This window comes from Ovis canadensis, chromosome 2, assembly GCF_042477335.2.
Source record: "Ovis canadensis isolate MfBH-ARS-UI-01 breed Bighorn chromosome 2, ARS-UI_OviCan_v2, whole genome shotgun sequence".
Classification (NCBI taxonomy): Eukaryota; Metazoa; Chordata; class Mammalia; order Artiodactyla; family Bovidae; genus Ovis; species Ovis canadensis.
Genome location: NC_091246.1, coordinates 210,212,922 through 210,239,950, shown reverse-complemented (window position 1 = coordinate 210,239,950; position 27,029 = coordinate 210,212,922). Strand labels below are relative to the sequence as shown.

The following is a 27,029-nucleotide window of genomic DNA, read 5'->3' as shown; positions in this document are numbered from 1 at the left end:
CAGCAGGCCAAACAGGAAGTGGCTGGAAGTCAACTTCCCTTAAACCACCAACCACTGAGGGACACAAGGTGATGGATAAATACCCCAGCTTCCTTATCTCCTCATTGAGACAATTCTGAGGTATGTTCCACATGACCAATCAGAGGTGCTTAGTAGGCCTGAGCTCCTGTTGTCCACTGTGGTATACTACTTATTAACACATTCATACTGGCTTTTGTCCTTTCCCCATCTTTTCACCACTTCCTTAACATCTCTTCCTGGAATCAAACAAACAAGTCCGTGTTTTGGAGAAACCAAACTAAAACACCATGCAACATTAGCTTTCAAAACCATGTCTTTATAATCTACAAGACAACAACTTTCCTATCAATATGGTGAATTATGTGGGAAGCAACATGTTAAATTATTTATCTGGCTCTTCGCATATCAAACTGAAGTTCACAATTACTTTAGGTTTAGACGTGAGGAGAAAGACTAACATTTTTTTAAAGTTTTCAAAATCAGTAAAGCTTTCGCATATGTGATATGTTTATCTGAAGCACAAATACAAGAAGTCAAACTTCATAATGCAAATGCCAAGAAGAGCTACTATCTTTGCCTTTCCTCCTTTTGGTAACAGACTCTGGTCCTTGCATACTGAGTTTAAATGACCCAGGCTTAGTTAGTAACAGTGTCTTACCCTTCTGGGTGCAGTTACTGATTGCAGAATGGGATCAACCTAACACAGTCCTTCCCTGGAATTTTTCTAGGAGAGCAGGTGAGGGAGACCCCCTCTTGCCTCCTGGGTCTTACAGATGAAAATCAAGTCCATAATGTCTCTGGCCTTGTCCCCTGCTATGCAGAACAAGTCCCTGCACTAGAAAGAGTGCTTCTTGAGGACACAGACTTAGTTTGTCTTATGTTAGCACTTGCTTCTCCACCAACCTAAATCATGTCTAGCACATAATACGTATTCAATGAAGGACTACTGATTTGAGTCAACAGGACAGAATGAAGCTAAGAGATAGACAAAGATGAAAAATTAAAGGATTACCAGAAAGTATCCTGAAAGCATTTGATCCTTGTGGACAGATCAATCCAAGCTCTTAGTTGTTCAGAATTTCATCAAATCTGTCATTCGACCTAATTTAAGTTGGTTTGTCATTTACAACCAAGAGGCTAGAAAAAACTACCTCAAGCAAACAAAAAACAGCATAAATCAAATTGGTGCCTCAATACTCCTTCATTTTCGACCCAATAAAAAACTCAAAAATAAGGATTTCAAAGGGGAAAAAAAAAAAAAGCAATACTCCTCTAAAAGATGATCTAAGGAAATACTTTCACAATGACATGTCTCAAAATTCCACTTGAAACAATGTGAGGAACACTTCCCTTAGTTATGTTCCTGCTTGGCCAAAATATCTCTAAGGATAGGTTTTATAATTTAAGCTTGTCTCAGTTAACAAAGTAATTTTCAAAAAATAGTCTGGAGAATTTCAGGGGGAAATGTCTTCTAGATTGCTGCCCCTCAAAAATAAGCAAATTTTATCCTCCCTATATAATTTATTTTGCAAAGCTGACATTTCTTGCTGTACTTCTGGCAATAAAATCAGGTTTCCAGAAATTAAAAAACTCGATCCACGCTATGTGTGATTGACAAACCTGTTGGCAAGTAAGCAGACCTATCTATTCTGATATTACATGACTGTTTTTTAGAAACTAAAATTTTTTTCTCCTAGAATCACTTTATTTTTTAAACTATATTTGTTTTGAAAATTTCTAACATCACAGCATAATATTTGTATTTACAAAATCAAGAGCTGAGATTAGTATTTCTACTTAAAATGCCCTGTTTTCTAACCTCTTCTACAAATTTTCCTGGACCCCTTCCATCCATTGATTTATCAGTCTATTTATTCGCTATCCTACTATTACTAATCTCTCCTTAGAAAGAGAAAACAGACTTTTTAAAAATTGTACTCCGGGTGTGTTTAGATTCTAGATAAACCAATGTTTGTGTGTGTAGGGCAGTTCTGCCCATTGATGTTTAGGACCTAGTTGTTTTGACCAGGCATATGTATGTTGCTGTGACAGTGATTTTACTTCTAACAGCACTATTATTCTATAGCCTTATCCACTCTTCTGTGGTTGAGCCATGCCAGATGTTTCAGTTCAGTTCAGTCACTCAGTCTTGTCCAACTCTTTGTGACCCCATGAACCGCAGCATGCCAGGCCTCCCTGTCCATCATCAGCTCCCGGAGTCCACCCAAACCCATGTCCATTGAGTCGATGATGCCATCCAACCATCTCATCCTCTGTCGTCCCCTTCTCCTCCTCCCCTCAATCTTTCCCAGCACCAGGGTCTTTTCCAATGAGTCAGCTCTTTGCATGCGGTGGCCAAAGTATTGGAGTTTCCACTTCAGCATCAGTCCTTCCAATGAACACCCAGGACTGAGCTCCTTTAGGATGGACTGGTTGGATCTCCTTGCAGTCCAAGGGACTCTCAAGAGTCTTCTCCAACACCACAGTTCAAAAGCATCAATTCTTTGGTGCTCAGCTTTCTTCACAGTCCAACTCTCACATCCATACATGACCGCTGGAAAAACCATAGCCTTGACTAGATGGACCTTTGTTGGCAAAGTAATGTCTCTGCTTTTGAATGTGCCATCTAGCTTGGTCATAACTTTCCTTCCAAGGAGTAAGCGTCTTTTAATTTACTCCACTACATACCTGTTTATCTCCTCACCAGCCACTATTCCAAAGGCTTCAAAAAGAATGAAACCTAGCAGAAATCAACACACCCAGAATACTACTGAACTGTGTAACCCAACTTACTTAGTTTAGCTTACATCCTGAAATAATCCAGTGGGGCCCAAAGGCTAAGGTTCATTTTGAGATTAGTCTAAAACACAACACAAGGAATACCTTCCAAGGGCATCCTGACACAACTCTCTCTCTAGATGCAATTATTTTCATCATAATAACTGGATCCAATACAGAATATCACTTCTCTTATGGAAATAGGGGACACACACAGAAGAAGCTTGTTTAGGACCATGTTAAAAAGAAAACTCTACCAAAACAGCCCAAATAGAACCTTAGAGCAAATCTCAGTGGTAATGCTTTTACTGTTTTTCATCCTTTCTTTTCTCAACACTTAATTCCATTGTAAGTCACTGCTATTAACACAGAATTTTGATTAGCTTTTTATTATAGAAATGAAGCATGCTACCAAAATATTAAGAGAAATGGAACTGGATAAAGCAGAAAGTGAAAAGTTATTTGTGCTGCATTCCCCCATGCCATCAGTGGAAACCCAGCTAGCAGGCAGTAGAGTCTGAGATTTTTCAGAATATAAATGTTCATATGTACACACTCAGATACAATTTTTTTAAAAAAACAGATGTGGCAGTGTAAGCTTCTCTGACTCTTCAAGCCTTCATCCCGTCCATCCTGACCAAAGCTGTGTGTATATAGTATGTTGTGTATGTGTTTCTGAATGTGTAACATTAATTAATCTTTTATCAACAAAGTATTCTTTCAGTGCAAATTCTAATGAGTCCATTAATTTTTTATTACTTTACTAAAGAAGATAGGTAGACTATTTTTAATTTTTTTCAATTTTTGTGTTTATTTTGCTAAAATAATTTCTTTTTTCAATCCCCTTTAATGTAAAGCTTACAGCAAAGATGCAATCTGCTTTTGACTCAAATTTTATCAATTAAGGCCTTTATCATCAAGGGTTTTCCTTTGTAAAAATTATTACACTCATGCACAGTTTCTTAAGGAAAAATTGTAAGGGCATATACATACGGTCATATGTATGATCTGTACAGCATTTTCAATGTCTAACGATATAATATACATGAACACTCTAATATAAAGGGAAGAGGCCAGAAAGACATAATTGATTATATAATTTCTACATTTTATCTGATTACATGAAAAGTTAGGTATGTATATTATAATTCTCATAACAATCAATGACAAAAAAGTATACAAAGAACAGAAATTAAACAGAACATTGTAAATCAACTATACTTCAATTAAAAAAAAGTATTTTTGAGGGCTTCCCTGGTGACTCAGTGGTAAAGAATCTGCCTGCCACTGCAGGAGACATGGGTCCGATCCCTGATCCATGAAGATCCCACATGCCACAGAGCAACCAAGCCAGGGCACCATAACTACTGAGCCTGTGCTCTAGAGCCCGGGAAATGCAACTGCTGAGCTGGCACCGCAACTACTAAATAAATTTAAAAGAAATGAACTCAGAGAACGTATGTTTTCTGGCATGGAATCAAACTAAAAATCAATCAGAGAAAGCTATGTGGAAAATTCTCAAATACTTAGAAATTGAACAAAACCCTTCTAAATAATCCATAAATCAAAGAAGCCTCAGAGAAACTAGAAACTAGAAAATACTTTGAATGAATTAAAATGAAAATAAAATACAATAAATTTTGTGGGAAGCAGCTAAACAACTGCTTAAAGAAAAATATTAAACATTAAATTCTTGTTAGAAAAGAAGGTCTCAAACCAATAATTTAAGTTTCCATCTGAGAAAAACTAGAAAAAGAAAAAACTAAACACAAAGCAAGTGGAACAAAGAAAAAAATAAAGATAGGAGTGGCAATGAAACAAATATAACAATGTAAATTCAACTAAAAGCTGATTCTAGGACAAGGTATATAAAAAATCATAAACTTGTAGTAAAAATGTCTAAGGGAAAAAGAAAAGATACAAATTTCCAATATCAGGGATGAAAATAACCAAATAGCTTTCAACTAGGAAATGAATCAACAAACTGGGATACAGTTATATTATGGAATACTACTCAGAAATAAAAGCAGTGAACTCCCAATACATGCATGAACATGAATGAATCTCAAATGCACTATGCTAAGCAAATGAAGACAAAGAGGCTAAGTACTGTACAAATATATAAATAATATTCTGAAAAAAGTAAAGGTTACAGGAACCAAAAACAAATCAGCAGTTGCTATGGCCTAGCAACCACTGAGGAGAAGGCACTGGCACCCCACTCCAGTACTCTTGCCTGGAAAATCCCATGGATGGAGGAGCCTGGTAGGCTGCAGTCCATGGGGTCATGAAGAGTCAGACACGACTGAGCAACTTCACTTTCACTTTTCACTTTCATGCATTGGAGAAGGAAATGGCAGCCACTCCAGTGTTCTTCCCTGGAGAATCCCAGGGACGAGGGAGCCTGGTGGGCTGCAGTCTATGGGGTCACAGAGAGTTGGACATGACTGAAGTGACTTAGCAGCAGTAGCAGCAGCAGCAAACCACTGATGGGAATGACTTTAAAAAGTATGAGGAAACTTTATGGGTGATAGAAATGTTCTATATTGGAGAAGGCAATGGCAACCCACACCAGTGTTCTTGCCTGGAGAATCCCAGGGACGAGGGAGCCTGGTGGGCTGCCGTCTATGGGGTCGCACAGACTCGGACACGACTGAAGTGACTTAGCAGCAGCAGCGGCAGAAATGTTCTATATCTTGATTGTGGTTGAGATTATGCAACTGTGTTCTTTGTCAAAGTGCATACAACAGTATATATTTAAAAGGATGAATTTTAGTGTATGTAAATTATACCTCAATAAACCTCATACTCTACACAACTACCAAATGAAGAAAATCTTTTTAAAACAGTAAGAGCTAAAAAAGTTAAACTTCAAGGAGTAAAATGATCAGTTAACAGATATAAACAGAATTATATATTTCACATAAAGAGTGAACAAGCACTTAAAAAGAATATAGGTAAGTCCCCTACGAACCTCCAAGTTGCAAACTTTCAAAGATGTGAATGTGCATTCGCATGTCCGATCGTGTAGTTCACACATGTACACTGTCACACGCGTGCATCCTCTACAACTGGTTGTGCTTTTGTGTACTGTACTGTACAGTAGTGTATAGAGTACAATAGTACAGTGTCTTTATTTCAAGACCAGGATGTCTGGAAGCAAGCGTAAAAGCATGGTGATGTAGCTGTTCTACCATCTCCCACCTCCAGTTAGTCAGTAACTTTTCTTGCCTGTTTACTCGATGCCAGCCCCATAACCAGCATTTGTACTGAACTATACTATACTTTTCAAGCTAATGTACTGTAAGATTAAAAACGTCTTCTTTAATTTTGTGTTTTTTTTTAATGTATTATTTGTGTGAAAAACATTATAAACTATTACAGTACAGTATTGGGCTTCCCTCATAGCTCAGTTGGTAAAGAATCCACTTGCAATGTAGGAGACCCGGGTTCGATTCCTGGGTTGGGAAGATCCCCTGGAGAAGGAAATGGCAACCCACTCCAGTATTCTTGCCTGGAGAATCCCATGGATAGAGAAGCCTGGCAGGCTATAGTCCATGGGGTCACAAAGAGTCGGACACGACTTAACAATTAAACCACCACAGTACAGTATTATATATCTATAGTACTATATACCATATGCGGGAACTCTCTGGCAGTCCAGTAGTTAAAAGACTCAGAGCTTTCACTGCCGTGACCCAGATTCAATCCCAGTATGGGGAACTAAGATCCTGCAAGCCTTGTGGCATGGACAAAAAAAATAAAATAGAATAAATAAAAAGAATATTCAGTTTAGTTCAGTTCAGTCACTCAGTTGTGTCCGACTCTTTGCGCCCGCATTGACTGCAGCACGTCAGGCTTCCCTGTCCATCACCAACTCCCGGATTCACCCAAACTCACGGCCATTGAGTCGGTGATGCCATCTAACCATTTCACCGTCTATTGTCAACTTCTTCTCCCACCTTCAATCTTTCCCAGCATCAGGGTCTTTTCAAATGAGTCAGCTCTTCGCATCAGGTGGCCAAAATATTGGGAGTTTCAGCTTCAACATCAGTCCTTCCAATGAACACCCAGGACTGATCTCCTTTAGGACGGACTGGTTGGATCTCCTTGCAGTCCAAGGAACTCTCAAGAGTCTTCTCCAACACCACAGTTCAAAAGCATCAATTCTTTGGCACTCAGCTTTCTTTATAGTCCCACTTTCACATCCATACATGACCACTGGAAAAACTAGAGCCTTGACTAGATGGACTTTTGTTGGCAAAGTAACGTCTCTGCTTTTTAATATGCTGTCTAGGTTGGTCATAACTTTCCTTCCAAGGAGTAAGCGTCTTTTAATTTCATGGCTGCAGACACCATCTGCACTGATTGTGGAGCCCAAAAAAATAAAGTCTCACTGTTTCCCCATCTATTTCCCATGAAGTGATGGGACCAGATGCCATGATCTTCGTTTTCTGAATGTTGAGTTTAAGCCAACTTTTTCACTCTCCTCTTTCACTTTTATCAAGAGGCTCTTTAGTTCTTCTTCACCTTCTGCCATAAGGGTGGTGTCATCTGCATATCTGAGGATATTGATATTTCTCCCGGCAATCTTGATTCCAGCTTGTGCCAGCGTTTCTCATGATGTACTCTGCATATAAGTTAAATAAGGAGGGTGACAATGTACAGCCTTGACTTACTCCTTTTCCTATTTGGAAACAGTCTGTTGTTCCATGCCAAATTAATAACAACTATTATTTCTTATTAAATGGTATTACATGGCTACTACATGAAGCTATTAAATATATTATCTCAAGTACTCTCTATGACTCCAAGAAATAGATATTAAGGAAATATCAATGGAAGCAATGAGGTACTCTATTACACACACTGAATTGATAAAACTAAAGAAAAGATATGAAGTCTAATTCTGACAAGGCTTCACAGCAACAGGTAGACACACTTCTTTCTGTTCACAGGGTAAACTGACTCAATTATTTTTTGGTAAGTAGTGCTACAAAGCAGCAAATTATTTAAAACAACTAAATAATCTCAATCTTGGAAATATTTTTTCTTAAAGAGGATATATATCAACATACACTTATTTATACCAGTCCCCAAACACACACATTTTTAAATATATTTTTACTAAGGTAATTTATAGGAAAGAAAATAGAAATCCACTAAAAAGGAGAGTGATTAAGCCAAAGTTTATAAAGTTTTACAAAGGGGAAGCTGTTCTATAACCTCTCACTATACTTAGCCTTAAACCCAGGTACCAGTCAAAAGTATACTATTAATAAAAACATATATCAGGATTCTCTGCAGTGGTTAAGAATCTGCCTTGCAATGCAGAGAACATCAGTTCATTCCCTGGTCCAGGAAGATCCCACATGCCTTGGAGCAACTAAGCCCATACACCGCAACTACTGAGCCCACACTCTAGAGACTGCAGGCCGTAACTACTGAAGCCCACGGACCCTTCAGCCTGTGCTGCACAATAGGAAAAGCAATCAGAAGCCTTCACAGAACTACAGAGTGGTCCCCACTCTCCACAACTAGAGAAAAGCCCACACAGTAACAAAGACCCAGGACAGGCACCCCCCCCAAAAAAATATGTGTATCAGACAAGAGTATGTATTAATAGATGGATCAGTATAATCTCATCAACCATTACTAGAAATATGCAACTTCCCTAATCCAGCAGGATGTCCAACAGGCCTTCCAAGGATTATTACAGATATTCTACTCAATATTGAGCTAGCAGTATAATATTCATAAGCAAAGCTCAATTACAAGAAAACAGTAGTGCTTAAAACCTAGTGCTACGCAAGAACTCCAAACCAGGGAACAGACAAAAGACACACAGAAGACAGGCATGGGTCTTCAGGCTCACACTGCTTTAAAATAGGAAGCCATCCGTTCATTCAAAGTTTTTATTGGGTCTCATTTAAATCTTGCCATTTTATTAATACCCCAACTGAGGGGAGAGAGTAACGGATTTAATTACAAAGGAGGTTTTGGATGGGCTATCTGGGAGAATATAAGTTTAACTTGTGGATCCTAATTCTTCCTAATACAATAGAGACATCTCTGAAGTAGGACAACAGCATTCCTGTGACACTAAATCAATTTCCAGGAGCAGACTTTCCAAGAATTCCAGGCACAGTATTAATGGCAACTGCTTTCTAGAGAAGTGACAAATGTCTATCCTACAAGTCACCTAGCAATTCCTGACTGCACACAAAGCACTCAGAATCAAAACAGAGTCCCACAGGGCCAGAGCAGGCTTTTGCAATTAAGTAATACTCTTCTTAGTAATACTACATATTTTCTTACTTTTATTGTTAATCCTTGAATAATACGAAAATCCACACTGTCTCTCTCTTTAATTCTAAAGCCCATAAGGTCAGAGATGCCATCTCAATGACTTACATGTTGTTCTGCACAGAGTGAGCACGGATTCTAAAAGAATACAAAGACATCACCAGGACTTCCCTGGTGGTGCACTGGATAAGAATGCACCTGCCAAAGCAGGTTACACAGGTTTGATTCCTGGTCAGGGACCATTCCACATGCCAGGGAACTAAGCTTAGGTGCCACAACTACTGAGCCTGTGCTCTAGAGCCTGCGAGCCACAACTGAGCCGCAACGACTGCAGCCAACGTGCTTAGAGCCTGTGCTCCATAAAGGAAGCCACCACAAGAAGCCTGTGCACTGCAACAAAGAGTAACCCCATTCACTGCAACCAGAGAAAAGGAGCAAAGATCAGCAGGCGCCTTAAACAATTTTTTAAAGACATCATTCGTCCTTATCTTTAAAAATATCAGCATACATGCACAATGGGAAAACATAATTAATGCGAAAGTTTTTCAGAAAATACTACATAGATCTCAGTAACCACAGTAGGACAGTAAGTAAAATAACTATTACAAATTTTTAAGAATAATAAATTGGAAAGAGCATATGCAGAAAAAAAATTAGGCTTTATCTTCCAAATTTTCCATATTATTTCTTTAGAAATGTTAAAAAATTTTAGCGCATTATGCCTCAGAAGTTTATGGCCTACTCTGTATGCATACTGAATATAATAGAATTTACCAAACCAGTTAATTAACGACAACATTATTAACTCAACCACTCAGGTAGGTTGGAAATCTCAGTCAAAATGATGACCTCTCATCTTCTCACCCAGCAAATCTAATCAGGTAACAAGGTCTGTTATTTCTTTGCTTCTCAAATAAGCCTTTTTTCACTCACACTACAACCACCCTATTTCACACAAAGAAATTAAGAATGATGAAAATGAGAATAAAGATAAAAAATAACCATCTAAGGTAAAAAGAGTAACAATGTACTGTGGGATTTACAACAGAAAAACAAAATACTGGACAATAGCACAAAAGATGTGAGGCAGGAAACGGAAGTATATTACTATAAGGTTCTAATGTGAAGTATTAGGTAACAGATACAGAACATTTCCATCACTGCACCAAGTTCTTTTGAACAGCGAGTGTAATGAAAAAAGGTGTAACTGATAACTAATAGTAGAGATAAAATGAATATAAAAATAATCCAAACAAAGATAGGAAAAAAGAAGCAGGGTCTTAGAATTCAAGTCTGAACTGATATTGACTCCTGAAATATATTTTACAATAGAAAGAAAAAATGTACCTCTTTGATCAAGAATTTCATTTCTAAAAATTATCTACAGATAAGCTCATTTATATATATATAAGTGCATAAAGAAGTATAAATAAGAATGTTCAACATAGGACCATTTAACAACAGAAGACTGGAAAATGATCTAAACGTTCAAAACAGAAGTCTGAGGAAATAACATGGTCTATAGACTGAAGCGACTCAGCAGCAGCAGCAGCAGCAGCAGCAGCAGCAGCAGCAGCAGCAGCAGCAGCAGACCCAAACATAAAGTCACACACCCATATATGCATATGTGCATAGAATGAAAGTAAAAGTGAAGTCGCTCAGTCATGTCCGACTCTGCAACTCCATGGACTGTAGCCCACCAGGCTCCTCAGTCCACGGAATTCTCCAGGCAAGAGTACTGGAGTGGGTTGCCATCTCCTTCTCCAGGGGATCTTTCTGACCCAGGAATCAAACCTGGGTCTCCCTCATTGCAGGCAGACGCTTTACCATCTGAGCCACAGGGAAGCCCATGCATAGAATAACTGTAGAATATTACAAAAGCAGCAGCTAACTATTTCTCTGAGAAGAGTGAACTTAAAGACAAGTAGGGGAAGACTACTTACTGTATTATTTTTATTATCTATAATTTTTATCATGTGGCTATATTAACTGCACAGAAAGAAAGAAAAGAGAAAGAGAGGGAGGGAAGGAGGGAAGGCAGGAAGAAATGGGGGGAAAAGAGGGAAGGAGGGAAAGAGGAATACAGGCCAGGAGGTAAACTTGTAAAATACACAATTCCAGAATTAGCTCCTTGGAGGCAAGAAATCCCACCAAATTTAAATTTACTTCCAAAAGAAATTTATACTAGTTCATAAAGAAAAGTGGGTCAATTAAAAATGTTATATGCATTTTCATTTTGGAATAAACTATAGTTAATTTCACCTTGACTACATGCTAGCCTTTATCAGAAAAAGTAGCAAAGATTTCCAATTAAAATAATACTGAAGAAATAAAAACATGTTACTCACAAAGACAACAGACAGGGAAGGAGGCAAGAGCAGAAAAGAGGTTTCAATGAAGTTTCCAAAGCAGATGTCTAAGTGGTAACTTAGCTGCAGTCTGACTATAAACTCAAATCAAGACTTCCTGATCTGCCCTGATATAAATTCTAGATTTCTGTGGCAAGGAAAGTATCTTGTCATTCACAGGAAAGCAGTGAATAATTTGCTGCATTTTCAACTTCTTATATGAATAAGCAAATTTAATTGTTTAACAAGTATCAAGAGCTAGGAAACAAATGTTTCATTTCATTTGAAAATGAAATGTGGGTGTGTTCATTTCTAGTTCAACTCAGAATTGACTATTTGTACAGAAAACACACATACCAAAAAAAAAAAAACACCTCAAGAACACATTTCACTTTAAAAAGATAAATTTTAAAATATCATTTTTTATGTATAGATCTATAAATAAGGTCACAAAGTCAATTTATGCCACTAATTCTGCTAAACCTACATTTGAGACAGGGGATGTTACTTCAAGGGGATTCCCAGGTAGCTCAATGGTAAAGAATGGCCTGCCAATGATGGAGACGCAGGTTCAATCCCTGGTTGGGAAGATCCCCTGGAAGAAATGGCAGCCCACTCTAGTATCCTTGCCTGAGAAATCTTACGGACAGAGGAGCCTGGCGGGCTACAGTTCATGAAGCTTCAGTCAGACACAAATGAGCAACTGAGCAGCTACATGTTACTGGAAATTTTTCAAATTCAAACAAACTTGTATTTCAGGCTAAATTTTTGTCATATTATCTTGGCTTATAGTTTTAGTAGTTTTACTGTACAATCTTCTCAATAAATTTTCACATTATAAAAGGATAAATTTACTAATTTTATTTAAATTAAATCTACTGAGCCTACCTTTGCTGAGTTGTACTTAGTCACTCAGTCATGTCCAACTCTTTGCAACCCCATGGAATGTAGCCTGCCACACTCCTCTGTCCATGGGGACTCTCCAGGCAAGAATACTGGACTGGGTTGCAGTGCCCTCCTCCAGGGGATCTTCCCAACCCAGGGATCAAAGCCAGGTCTCCCACGTTGCAGGCAGATTCTTTCCTGTCTGAGCCACCAGGGAAGCCCCATTAAAACTACTGTGTCTACCTTTAGAAAAATTAAACCTCACTTGGCTTAAGCCAATTATTTAATCACAATGTACTTTGGTTGCCTTTGAGCTTTTAAAAAAAAATCTATGAAAAGGGATTAATACCAAGAAAGGTAAGCTAAGCTCAACTATGTTTGTATCCAAGAAGGGTAGAGGTAAAAGCTATACAGCTATCTGTTTACACCTAAACACTTATAAAATGAATAGGCTTATAAACTGGCCAAATAAAAAGATCCACAGAGAAACTAGTCTGTACTCAGAACAATATTATTTTATTGTATCTCAACTTACTGATCACTAATGCAGGGGTTCCCTGAGAAATGGAAATTATTCCAAGGATGTCTCCAGAGAAAAAAGACTGGGAGAAACTGCTTGAGAGAGATTAACTAGACAGGCTCTGTATTTAAGGACACAAGACAGATCCTCAGGCATGCTACTGTAGGACTCTTCCCAGGAGAAACTGGCCTAAGAGAAGAAAAAAAAAAACAAAAAAAAAACTACTTTTGAGAGACCCTGCATCATCATTCAACTTTGAGATCCACCCATCTACCAGACTGACCTGCACTCAGACTGAAAACCTAATCAGCAACTTTGTATCTTATTTAAATATTAATAGAAAACTAAGGAAAGTTTCCAAACGGAAAGACACAGCTCAAGACAAAAAGGGCTCTCAGGACAATGAAGAAGGCAAAGAAAACTTGGAGGGTATTTATACCTTTTATAAATGTTTTCACAAGACACTGACAAGACAAAAAATAACTTAAAAGATACTAACACAAAAAGTAAGGTTAAATCCTTCCCAAAAATGATTATGTCCAAAAAAAAATTAAATTCAGTTGAAGTGATAGAAAATGTATCTGCTAGAATAACAACAAAAAAAAAGATATGGAAACTAGGACAGAAATAAGAAAATTATAGATTGAATCCAAGAGGTTCTACATAGTGGTGGTTCCAAAAAGATAAAACAAAGATAACAGAGAGAACAAATGAGAGAAGAAAAGGTCCCAGAAACAAAGTCCTGAGATTATAAAATTCACAGAGTAACCAGCAAACTGAATGAGGGAAAACCAATCGTACACCAAGGCAATCACTTCAGAACAGTGGTAGCGCTTTCATAAAGACACACACACACACACACACACACACACACACACAATACACAAAGGACTAAGAATCGGAATGGCATTCAGACTTCCCGAAGGCTTTTCTAGAGCCTAAAAAATGAAGTCCTTTCAACTATCAGTAGAAACATTATTTCCAACCTGGAATTCTATACCGAGTTAAACCATTAAGGGCAAAGACAGATAAGTGCCGACATTCAAGGTCTTAAAAAAAACATTGGAGGTTATGCTCTAGTAAAACAAGTCCCAGAGATCAGGGTGTCCAAAAACAGAGGTGAAGGAGTTTCCAGAGACGTTCCAAGGCAAAGGCCATGGCATTGACCTGGAAATCAATGTGACAGTTGGGAATAGGAGGATAGGCGATTCCAGAAAGGCGATCTTCAAGAAAATAATAAAGCTGACAAGTACAGGATGTGTTTTAAAATACTTAAAAGAAAGTTTGTTATGAAAAGTTTGGGGATGACTTAGTCAGAGGTACACAGAAAATAAAGCAAACCAAAAGCCTTTTCAATCTCAAGGAGCCTAAAAAGTTATAAAAGAAAGGAAATATAATTGTAGCATACCACAAGGTTCTGCTGTAAACAGTATTTACACAGTCATAATAATGTAAACATTAATAATAATTTAACCAAGAGTGCTGTAACTACAATGGGAGGACAGGATAGGACAATAAGGGACCAAGTCTACAGCTGTCAAAGTAGGAAGTCACTGTATAACACATAAAGATGAACAAAGAAACCCTAAAGCAGTTACCAGGTATTTAGATTTATGTAGGCAAACACCTGAAGAAACCACTAAGAGGTGAAAGCAGCTGTCTCAAAGTGGCAAGAAGTGGGAGTGGAAAGAGATGTGGCAGGGAAACACTGCATTTGATTATAAGTTTTAGTGTTACTTGACATTTTAAATTACATACGTGTACTTTGATAAAAGTAAAATTTAAATTTTAAAATACGGTATCTGACAAACATACTATTTCTTCTTCAAGTAGTTTGGCAACGGAAATAGCTTACTTTATCTACTCCCTTCCTGTCTACTGCTGAGTCACCCATCATCGTAACCCACCCTTACCTCCTCTCCATCCTCGGAGAAAGAAGTCCTTAATTGTTTGAGATTTCCAGACTACACCCTGTGCTGGAGCCCACTGCCTCTCTCATTTTCCATGACCTTGCTCCATCTATCACTTCCTCCCTTGAACTTGCAGTCTTTCATTTTCTTGTGAATCCTTTCCCCAAACCTATAACACATGCTGCAGTTTTCCCCATCCTATAAGTAAACAAGTGAACTTCAGCTCACCTCTTGGTCCCATTTTGTCACCTTCCTTACAGTGAGACAGTAGTTAATACTCCGCAAGGGCAGTCTATAATCATTACCTCTACTTCCTCGACCAATACTTTAACCTGATTTGTGTCCCCAACATGCTATTCTAACATTAACAACTGGACTGAAATGTCAAATTCAAAAGCCTATTCTCCAGGCTCAGCCTACTTGTTACCACCACAGAATTTTAAAATCTTTACCATCTCCTCCTTGAAATCCAAATCTTTCTCTTGGCTTTCTCAACACTAACTACTCTACCACCACATTCTCAGGCTTCTTCCTTGGCTTTTCTATCTACCCTCCCCTGGTGGCTCAGCTGGTAAAGAATCCACCTGCAACGCAGGGGACTTGGAAAGATCCCTTGGAGAAGAGAAAGATAACCCACTCCAGTATTCTGGCCTAGAGAATTCCATGGACTGTATATCCATGGGGGTCACAAAGAGTCGGACACAACTGAGCAACTTTCACTTAACAAATTATTGACCGGAGACTTATTAGAGCCACAGGCATTAGTTTCTACAAAAATTTCCCCAGTCAATAGTATGCTAAAATGCTTGTATTCTCCCACCGTTGTATCCTCAGTATTCTCCCATCATCTTATCCATCCTAGTAACTAGTCATTTCAATTACCACCCATACACAAACACTCAGCATGAAGTGTGAGTTAAATCAATGTTTACTGAGCTGAAATAAACAAGTCCCAATTTTCTGCCTCCAGTTCAAACTGTACCCCCAAGTTCTAAAACTGTATTTGCCACAATTTAGAAAATTACCTGAATTTCCTGAGAGCACAAACTAAGTATACCCAAAACTGAACTCATTTTTCTCTTCCCAAACTGGCATTACTCACAGTGTTGTTTATCTCAGTTAGTACCACCATCCAACCCTCAACTCCTCCTTTCTCCACCCCTATATCCAACAGGTTACTGAACCCAAGTTTCCTCAGTCTCCTTTATCCTTGCCACTCCCACTGCCAAAGCAACTAAATTCATGTACTTGACGCCTTTGTTAGTACTATCCAACAGTCTCTCCCATCTCACATTTGTAGTCTACTCATCCGAGATATTTACCAACTCTATGTATTCAATGTAATGTAATCAATTCATTTTTAATGCCTAAACCCTTGGATGATGAGGATGATAAAAATAATGTGAAAATAGCTAATATCAAGAGATTCCTTATTATTCCCACACAGAAATTACAAACATTTTGTCCTTCTAACAAATGCTGGGCTGGATAAAACTGAAGCTGAAATCAAGATTGCCAGGAGGAAAATCAATAACGTCAGATATGTAGATGATACACCCTAATGGCAGAAAGTGAAGAAAAACCAAAGAGCCTCTTGATGAAAGTGAAAGAAGACAGTAAAAAGTCAGCTTAAAATTTGACATTCAAAAAACTAAGATCATGGCATCGGTCCCATCCCCTCATGGCAAATAGATGAGGAAAAAATGGAAACAGTGACAGACTATTTTCTTGGGCTCCAAAATCACTGCAGACAATGACTGCAGCCATGAAATTAAAAGATGCTTGCCCCTTGGAAGAAAAGCTACGACAAACCTAGATACCATATTAAAAAGCAGAGATATCACTTTGCTGACAAAGGGCCATCTAGTCAAAGCTATGGGTTTTTCCAGTAGTCATGTATGGATGTGTGAGTTGAACCATAAAGAAGGCTGAACACCAAAGAACTGATGTTTTCAAACTATGATTCTGGAGAAGACTCTTGAGGGTCCCTTGGACAGAAGATTAAATCAGTCAACCCTAAAGAAAATCAATCCTGAATATTCATTAGGACTGATGCTGAAGCTGAAGCTCCAATACTTTGGCCACCTGGTGCAAAGAGCTGACTCACCAGGAAAGACTCTGATGCTGGAAAGATTGAGGGCAGGTGGAGAAGGGAGCAACAGAGGATTAGATGGTTGGATGGCATCACTCTCTCAATAAGCATGAGTCTAAGCAAACTCTGGGAGACAGTGAAGGACAGGGAAGCCTGGCATGTTGCAGTCCATGGGGCTGCAAAGAGGCAAACACGACTGAGCAACTGAACAACAATGACCTTGAATAACAAGAGGTTATGACCACCGACTCTCTGCATAGAAAAAAATTCGAATATAACTTTAGAGTCGGCCATCTGGTTCCACAGTTCCACATGTCCAGATTCAATCAAGCTCAGATCTGGTATGTTATAGCATGATTTAGACTTTTAAAATTCATGTATAAATGGAGCAGGACAATGCAAACCTGCTTTGTTCAAGGGTCAACTTATTACTAAATATTAGTTAGTACCCCATTTTTACAGGTGAAGTGAATTTGCCCAAAGTTAAACAGCTACTAAGTAAGCAGTAATACCAAGATTTGAACCTGACAGTCTGGCTCCAGTGGTATTATGCATGGGATACATTTGAATTCACATATTCTATTCCAGGCCATTCTGTAAACTTACCTTCCTACTCTCTTTTTCGACTGCTTGCTCTCTTTCCTCCCCAAACATCCTATACTCTACATTTTAAGACATAGGACTGAATATGATATGCATCTGTTCACACCTCTATAATCCAACTATAAAATTCTGGTCCTCTCTTTCCAACTCAAAGCAAAATCCATCTCCTCTGAATTTCTATACCCAATCCCTACAGAATTACTCACTTCTCTATGAACCCAAATCACTCATATTACATACTTAGGAACCTGTCTTACAAGGCTGGTTTGTGTCTTTGGAGTTCTCTTTTACATTCCTGTATTGCACAGTTGGTGTTGGAGAAGAGTCTTGAGAGTCCCTTGGACTGCAAGAAGATCCAACCAGTCCATTCTGAAGGAGATCAGCCCTGGGATTTCTTCAGAAGGAATGATGCTAAAACTGAAACTCCAGTACTTTGGCCACCTCATGCGAAGAGTTGACTCATTGGAAAAGACTCTGATGCTGGGAGGGATTGGGGGCAGGAGAAGGGGACGACAGAGGATGAGATGGCTGCATGGCATCACTGACTCGATGGACATGACTTTGAGTGAACTCCAGGAGTTGGGTATGGACAGGGAGGCCTGGCGTGCTGCGATTCATGGGGTCGCAAAGAGTCGGACACGACTGACAGACTGAACTGAACTGATGCACAGTTGAAGAGGGCATGGCAACCCACTCCAGTATTCTTGCCTGGAGAATCCGCATAGACAGAGGAGCCTGGCAGGCTAGAGCCCAAGGGGTCACAAAGAGTTGCACACAACTGAGCGACTAAGCACACTGCACAGTTACTAACACATAGAGTAGTTCAAAGATTACAGAATTGAACTTAATTCAATATAAATTTTACTAGCCAAGATGCTGAACTAATAATAAGGTTCCAGTTGCCTTGTCTTCAATGTTTGTAAAATACAGATATTAAAACCAAAAGGATTCCCCTGAAAGTGTGAGATTACCAGCAATCCTCCAAATGGTTAGAAACACCTAAGTCTCAAAGCTGCATACTTCACAAAGTCCTAGAAAGCAGACGTCTAAGATGGCGCCGATATGAAGTTCCCTTTCACTACTTCCTTATTATCAGTCCAGAGAAGTCCATCTCTTGTTGCTGCTCTTGCGACACCCCCAGCTCAATTAACAACCATATTCATACACAACAAATGCATCCGAAGTAATGGGAAAATGAGCAGAAACACAACTTGCCGTCTACCTGTTAGTCAGCCATACTGCAAAAATAACTTTTCCACATACTGTACGAATGCCTTTTTCTCCAAAGAGGAGTTTTCAAACTACTTCCCTTTGTTGCTTCTAGTAACTGTTTTTCAAACACAGAATTCAGCAAAATCAAAGAGGTGGCAAGGTACTTTCAAGATGTGGAGTACGTAGGGCCTGGGCACTTGCATTTTTTAACAAAGACCCTAAATGATTCTGATACAAATGAACCACAGATCACACTCCAAACAGTTCTGGATGTTCTTGGCAACTTGAAATTTCATACAACCATGAAAACTAAGCCTACAGTGGCAATTCACGCTATATCCACTAAAACTAGAAGCAAAAACTAGTATGACACACAAAAGCTAACTTTTATACTGAGGTACTGAGCTGGGTATTTTTCACTTTTCTTACATTTAATCCTTACCACCATATGAAGTAAACATCATCACTGATTATATTAATACACATGAGAAAGTTAAACTTCCCCATGTCATATGGCTTCTAAGTGGTAGAAGACAGAATGTCTACCCAAAGCCTGTGCTCCTGCCCTCTTTGTGCCACCTCTCTACTTGTAATGCATCCATCTGACATTATACAGAGTAAGACAAAGTCAGGTAAAAGGAGGGAAGGAACAAAAACTTCACCTTCTTCACCATTTTATCTACATCTAACACTGCTGCCTACTTATCTTCTCTAAGCCTATCTCAGCTTCTAATGACAAATCACCAGGCCCTGGAAATGGCAGGCACTGAAGGTGGGAAGTTGAAGCTATCTGTCAGGGACAGGTGCTTGGATTACCTTATAGTCCTCAAGAGAAGGAAGTTCTCAATTAGCCAATGATTAACTGTAACCCCAGGGGAATAAAGCAACTGGGGAGGGAGCTGACTGAATAGGGACACCCCTCAAAAGATCCTGAGACCTTCAAACAGGGGACTTTCAGACTGGATTCCTAACAAAGATTAGGGCATCCAACTCACCTACAAGCTAACTGCCTGATCTAGATGGACCCTGGAATTTGAGTTACATGAGGTTTATTTAATAAGGTAGACCCTTGCCTCTACCAATAAGGATGTCTGCATTTCACTGAAGCTGAAAACTAGCACAATATCCTTCAATCAAAAAGGGAGTCTCTGATGTGCACCTGAAACTCTGTAAATCAACTATGTTTCAATTAAAAATAATAAAGGACTTCTCTGGTGGCCCAGGGGTAAAGATTTCACACGTCCCCTGCAAGGGACATGAGTTGGATCCCTGGTCAGGGGAGATTCCACATGCCATGTAGGGCGGCCAGAGGGGAAAAAAAGGAATAAGAAAGTTTTAAAGGAATTCTCATGATTTATTCCTTTTCTTCCGGATTTAGTTTGTGCTAAGAGGACAGTATTTTGGGGGGCTCCAAAATCACTGCAGATGGTGACTGTAGCCGTGAAATTAAAAGACACTTACTCCTTGGAAGGAAAGTTATGACCAACCTAGATAGCATATTGAAAAGCAGAGACATTACTTTGCCAACAAAGGTCCACCTAGTCAAGGCTATGTTTTTTCCAGTGGTCATATATGGATGTGAGAGTTGGACTGTGAAGAAAACTGAGCGCCAAAGAATTGATGCTTTTGAACTGTGGTGTTGAAGAAGACTCTCGAGAGTCCCATGGACTGCAAGGAGATCCAACCAGTCCATCCTAAAGGAGATCAGTCCTGGGTGTTCACTGGAAGGACTGATGCTGAAGCTGAAACTCCAGTACTTTGGCCACCTCATGCAAAGAGTTGACTCATTGGAAAAGACCCTGATGCTGGGAGGAGTGGGGAGATGCTGGGGGCAGGAGGAGAAGGGGACAACAGAGGATGAAATAGCTGGATCGCATTACCGACTCGATGGACATGAATTTGAGTGAACTCCGGGAGTTGGTGATGGTCAGGGAGGCCTGGCGGGCTGTGATTCACGGGGTCACAAAGAGTCAGACACGACTGAGTGACTGAACTGAAGAGGACAAAATCAGAAAATACTTGTCCCACTCTGCATAGAAGTTCACCAGAGTGAAACAAGAACACATTCCTGGGAAGGAAGCTGTCAGATACTCAGATGATGTAACTCAGTAACAAGCAGTATCCCTTTTTCACACCCAAGTGAAAGCACTCCATTGGAAGAAAAAGGTTTTATTTTTCTGTTTTTGTTGGAGGGGAGGGGGAGAGGGCTAATGAAAAGAGTCAATTTCACAGCATGAATACTCTATGAAATGACAGATCTGAGAGAAAGAAGCTTTGGGAAACATGAAAAGTGGGCATATGAGGAGTCTGAGATGCTGGAAAATAGAGCCCTTCTAGAAAGATAAGAAAAGAGCACCTTCCTCCACACATTCCCAATACTTAATTTAACCCGGATCTCATCAGGTCGCTGCTTTTTAAGGGTCAAATAGTTGAGAGAGTATTCAGATGTTGTTATCAGACCATCAGATCACCACCTGCTTCCTCCATCTTAACTGCCTACCTAAGTAGCTCTCCTTTCTTTCCACCTGCCACATTATGCCGTCTCCAGAAGGCTGAAAGCAAACTGAATCAATTATGTTCACCAGATATCTCTAAGAGTTGCTTGGGAAACTAAGCACATGTCATTTTTGGTGTGCTACATATTTCCCCAGTACTATCTCACACACCATGAAGCTTCCTCCTTGATACAATGTAAAAGACATGGTTTTGGAGTACCACTCTTCAGAGTTCAAAAATCCACTCCACTGCTTGCTCTCCAAAATCTCCTGTGAGAGTTAAAGTAAGAACCAGGAGGTAAGTCACTCAGAGTAAGTAGGAGCTCAATAAGTAAGAGCTATTATTTGAGGGGGAGGGATTTTTTTCTTCAACAAAGTTTAGAAAAAAGCATTTTGCATGTTTGAAAGGTTTAAAACAGTACTCTTGTTTTAGTCAGAAAACAGTATCAATCATTTTTCAGGACAATACTCTCCCCTCAAAGTATCCACCATCTAAAATCTTTGATAAAATAAATGGTAGAAAAGATTCATCCCATTCCCTCCAATTCTGAATGAACCCTTGAAACCATTTCATTATCATTTTTATTTGGTTAGGAAGTACAGTACTAAGTTTCCTGAAATAACCAGCCATTCTGCCTAAAAATTCTAACAAGTTTCTCAAACAGGGTAAGACAACGGTAGATACTGGCAGTATTAAAACACAAGCTAGAAACCACATATTCCTCTTTTCAGGAGGTTCTACAAAGACAATCAGATGATAAATATTATCTCTTTCAGTTTCTACAATCTGAATTTCTCTTTATGAATGACTCCTGAGGAATTCAACAGCTCCATTCTGGACCTTTCCAAAAAAAGCTCCCAGGTCTAGAGAAAAACAATTTTTAGGTCTCTAAAATAACAAGGAGACAAACCTTTAGGTCTTGTTCTTTTCTTTTAAAAAATGGTTTTATATCCTAAACACAAAATCAGTGTATCAGAAATATACCAGACCCTCAAAGCCCATAAACCTTCCACAGGAATCTTGCTTAACTTACTTCTCACTTCTTGCTACCCACTTAGTCTTAGGAAATGCTAACACACTCCCAGCCTCACGTCTCTTCAGGGACCCAACCAAACCTGCTATGCTAGTGCACTCAAGTTCCCCAAATCTGACACTGTTTTGTCAAAGAGAAATGCTTACCAACAAACATGTAATATACTAACACTAACCACGTCACTAAAGTGACAAACTACTCAGCCTCACTCCCAAGGGAGGGTAAGCAATAGCCAGCGGGCGGCCAGAACCCCAGGTTTATCATTAACACATCTGCCTAGGCACAAGGTTAGCGGCCGCACCTCCACGGAGCAGCACCAACTCAAGGCGGACCGAGGGATGAATGAGGCGGCCCGGGAGCGGCGGAGGGGACGCGGGGCTGGCCCGGGGAAGGCGGGGCCGCACCGCCCAGGTCCCGCCCCCAGCCCCGCCCACGGCCACCCCGGCACCGCGGTATCGCCGCAGTCCCCGCGCGGTAGCGGCGCGCGCCCCGGACCCCTTCCCGCCGCTGCCTTTTCCCTCTTCGCGTAGCCCCCAGCACGTACCAGCTTTGCAAACCGGGGCGCTCGGGCTCCTCCTCTCCGGGGAGCTTCGGCTGTGCTCCGGGGACCTCCTCCGGTGCCGGACGCGGGCTGGGGGTGGGGCCGCGCTCACCTCTCCAGTCCACAGGTGGGTGGGCGACGAGCAGGGCGACGACACGGTACCCAGTAGCGGCGGCGGCGGCTGCGGCCGAGGGGGGCTTCCGCGGGCCCCGGGCGCGGCAGCGCGCGTGGGGCTAGTGCCTCGCGTGGACGTCGCGGACGCGCCCGTCTGCGTGGCCACCGTGGGGCTGGTGCGCGCGGCCGCACTCCCGCCGCCCCGCGTGGGGCTAGTGCTGCGCGAGGCGGTGCGCGGGGCCCCGCCGCTGCCGCCGCCGCCCGAGGGGCCTGAGGCGCCACCACAGCAGCCGCCGTTGTTGTTGCCGCCGCCGCCGCCGCCGTTGCTCCGCGTGGGGCTGCCATGTTGCTGCTGCTGCTTCAGCTGGAACGGAACCGTCGCCCTCATGGGCTGCAGGCGGCTCCCGGATCCCCCGGCCGTGGCGACCGCACTGCCCCCGAGGGAGCCGGCCGGCGTGGGGGACCCATTGCGCCTCACCCGCTGGGACATGGTCCCCCCTCCCCGGTGACTGGGCGAGACGTGGGGTGGTTTTGTTGTTAGAAGGCAGGGGGAGGATTCTCGAGGCTGGAGGGAAGGCCTCCGCGACGGGGTGACGAAGCCGGAGTCTGGGGTGCTGGGGGCGCCCGGGCCGCGGCCGGCAGCAACGAGGTGGTGCAGCCGTCGCCGCCGCTGCTCCTCCTCATCAACAATAGTGTCTCCTTCGCTGCCCCCGCCCCTCGCGAGCGCCCATTGGTGCAGCGTCAGCCGCGCTCGAGCCACTCCACCGCGCCCATTGGCTGCGAGGAGCTCGGGTCCCGGGCCCCGGGGCCTTAGAGAACCTGGGTTTGCGCGGAGACCGTCTGCTCTTTAAAGAGAAAGAGACCCGCCCCCCCGGGGGGAGGGGGAGCGGAGGAGACAGGCTGTGTGTATGTGTAGTGTGTGCGCGCGCGCGCGTGTGAGTGTACACGTGAGTGTACACGCGTACGCGCGCGCCTGGCCACGCGCATCTTTCCCTTCCCACTGGGGGGAGCCCTGGGGAGTCAGATTCTGGAATATTGCCAAAGGGATTGCCCCCGAACCAGAGCGGTCCCCAGGGATGTCTCAAGTCTTTTCCCCCCAACTCATTTCCTTAAATCGGTATTTACTGGCACAGTCTGTGTTCCTGAGTCTCTTTCTGGCTTTTTTTTTCCCTTGATCTTTTTGTTCTATCCTAATTCCATCAACGTCTTGACAGGGTTCAAAGGAAAAGAAATTTAACGAATGTTATTGGCATTTTACACTTTGTCTCTTTTTTAAGCTCTGTAGAGAGCCAAATCTTAGAAAGATTAAAACTGCTGGTTAGAATGCCGTTTTAGATTGTATCAACGAAGTGCAGTAACCAAATGCTATTGCTACATCTCCTGTATCTCAAGTAATCAAGAATTTATTTCAATCAGCTACTTCTGAGTTCCCCGATACCTTGGAAAGACGATTGCTGCCTTACAAGTTTGTTAAGTGCCATAGTTTTCAAAGGGCCTATTTTATCCTCACAGTCATTATTTGAGACAGAAGTGGACAGCCATTCATATTTTTGTCTAGTGGAGAAAACAGGTCTTTGTAGAATGGGCAAGAAATCAGTAACACTAGTTCTCAAATAACCTGAAAGGTTCTTCATCAAGACAAAAAAAATTAAAAAACAAGTGAACCCATACCCCACATACTCATTTCCCAAGCTATAAACTCCCTGTCCATGACCTGTTTTCCCTTTAGTACTTTATTAGATAAATATTCTAGACAGATTTCATCCTATAAAAATATGGGAGTGGAGGGCCCAGTTTGATTTGCTCTGGACCTGAAATTCTGCTGGGTCCTATACACTGTGGTGGAGAGCCTTTGAGGACCTAAAGAAAGAGATTCATATTCCAGATCCACAACATACTCTGTGGCTGGGATAAGTCACCAGCCACTTTCCTTTATCTGTAAAATGCAGTTAAACAATACCACCTCCTTCATACAATTGTGGTTTTCAACCAAGAGTTAAATCAGAGTATGGTGCATACAAGGGATTCCCTGGCGGCTCAGAAGGTAAACCGTCTACCCGCAATGCGGGAGACTTGGGCTCGATCCCTGAGTTGGGAAGATCCCCTGGAGAAGGAAATGGCAACCCACTCCAGTACTCTTGCGTAGAAAATTCCATGGATGGAGGACCCTGGAGCCTGGTGGGCTAGTCAGTGGGGTCGCAAAGAGTCGGACACTACTGAGCGACCTCACTTTCACCTTCTGGCTCCCTCTGCTGGACGCTTTAGGGATTCCCTGCTGGCTCAGAAGGTAAAGCGTCTGCCCGCAATGAGGGAGACCCAGGTTCGATCCCTGGGTTGGGAAGATCCCCTGGAGAAGGAAATGGCAACCCACTCCAGTACTCTTGCCTAGAAAATTCCATAGATGGAGGAGCCTGGTGGGCTACAGTCCGTGGGGTCGCAAAGAATCGGACACGACTGAGCGACTTCACTTCACTTCATGGTACATACAAAGTACTCAGTACTTTGAGTCTCCATGTGATTCAGAAGCCCATGTCTCTCCTTATCACGCATTCCTCCTCTCTTCCCTACCAGAAAGAACGGCCCCAGGGCCTTATCCCAGGACCTTCCTTAAATTGGCTGGTGCTCTAGATAGACCTAACATCACTACTCATCCCAATAACCTGGAATGAAGACAAAAGCAATTTCTCCCTAGACAAGGAGAAGGAAGTTGCAAACACCCATGCAGACAGCTAAAGCTAGTCTTAATGAGTAAGAGAGAAGATAAGCCACAAGGCTACCCTAGAAACTGTTATCTGGCACTTTGTCCTATGCAGAGTAGTAAAGCGAAAGTCGCTCAGTTGTGTCTGGCTCTTTGCAACTATACAGTCCTTGGAATTCTCCAGGCCAGAATACTGGAGAGGGTAGCCTTTTCCTTTTCCAGGATATCTTCCTAACCCAGGGATGGAACCTAGGTCTCCTACATTGCAGGCAGATTCTTTACCAGCTGTGCCACAAGGGAAGCTCAAGAATACTGAAGTGGGTAGCCTATCTCTTCTCTAGCAGATCTTCCTGACCCAGGAATTGAACCAGGGTCTCCTGCATTGCAGGCTGATACTTTACCAACTGAACTATCAGGAAGAAAAATAGTAACCCAACACATATTCACTGAGTTAAACTGAGGGAGTTGCACAGCCCTAATGTCTTAGATGTACATCATGAGAAACACTGGACTGGAAGAAGCACAAGCTGGAATCAAGATTGCCGGGAGAAATATCAATAACCTCAGATATGCAGATGACACTACCCTCATGGCAGAAAGTGAAGAGGAGCTAAAAAGCCTCTTGATGAAAGTGAAAGAGGAGAGTGAAAACGTTGGCTTAAAGCTCAACATTCAGAAAACGAAGATCATGGCATCCGGTCCCATCACTTCATGGGAAATAGATGGGGAAACAGTGGAAACAGGGTCAGACTTTCTTTTTTTGAGCTCCAAAATCACTGCAGATGGTGACTGCAGCCATGAAATTAAAAGACACCCCTTGAAAGAAAAGTTATGACCAACCTAGATAGTATATTCAAAAGCAGAGACATTACTTTGCCAACTAAGGTCCGTCTAGTCAAGGCTATGGTTTTTCCTGTGGTCATGTATGGATGTGAGAGTTGGACTGTGAAGAAGGCTGAGTGCCAAACAATTGATGCTTTTGAACTGTGGTGTTGGAGAAGACTCTTGAGAGTCCCTTGGACTGCAAGGAGATCCAACCAGTCCATTCTGAAGGAGATCAACCCTGGGATTTCTTTGGAAGGAATGATGCTAAAGCTGAAGCTCCAGTACTTTGGCCACCTCATGCGAAGAGTTGACTCATTGGAAAAGACTCTGATGCTGGGAGGGATTGGGGGCAGGAGGAGAAGGGGATGACTGAGGATGAGATGGCTGGATGGCATCACGGACTCGATGGACGTGAGTCTGAGTGAAGTCCGGGAGATAGTGATGGACAGGGAGGCCTGGCGTGCTGCGATTCATGGGGTCACAAAGAGTCGGACACGACTGAGCAACTGAACTGAACTGAACTGAATGTCTTAGACTTCCTGATCAATTACTTTTAAAAAAATTTTACTGAAGTTTTGTTGATTTACAATGTTGTATTAATTTCTGCTATACAACAAAATGACTCGGTTGTGTATGGGTGCATGTGT

General features: G+C 41.6%; 1 protein-coding gene across 2 annotated transcripts in view; it reads right to left on the bottom strand.

The window, feature by feature from the left end:
• FAM117B (family with sequence similarity 117 member B) overlaps positions 1-26,367 on the bottom strand; it is an 80,904-nt gene extending 54,537 nt beyond the window's left edge. For both annotated transcript variants that reach the window (XM_069578047.1, XM_069578046.1), the window contains exon 1: positions 22,749-26,367. In XM_069578047.1, coding sequence (XP_069434148.1) covers positions 22,749-23,349 — 601 coding nt within the window. In that variant the 5' untranslated portion in view covers positions 23,350-26,367. The remainder of the gene's footprint in view (positions 1-22,748) is intronic.
• Between the last annotated feature and the right edge of the window lie 662 nt (positions 26,368-27,029).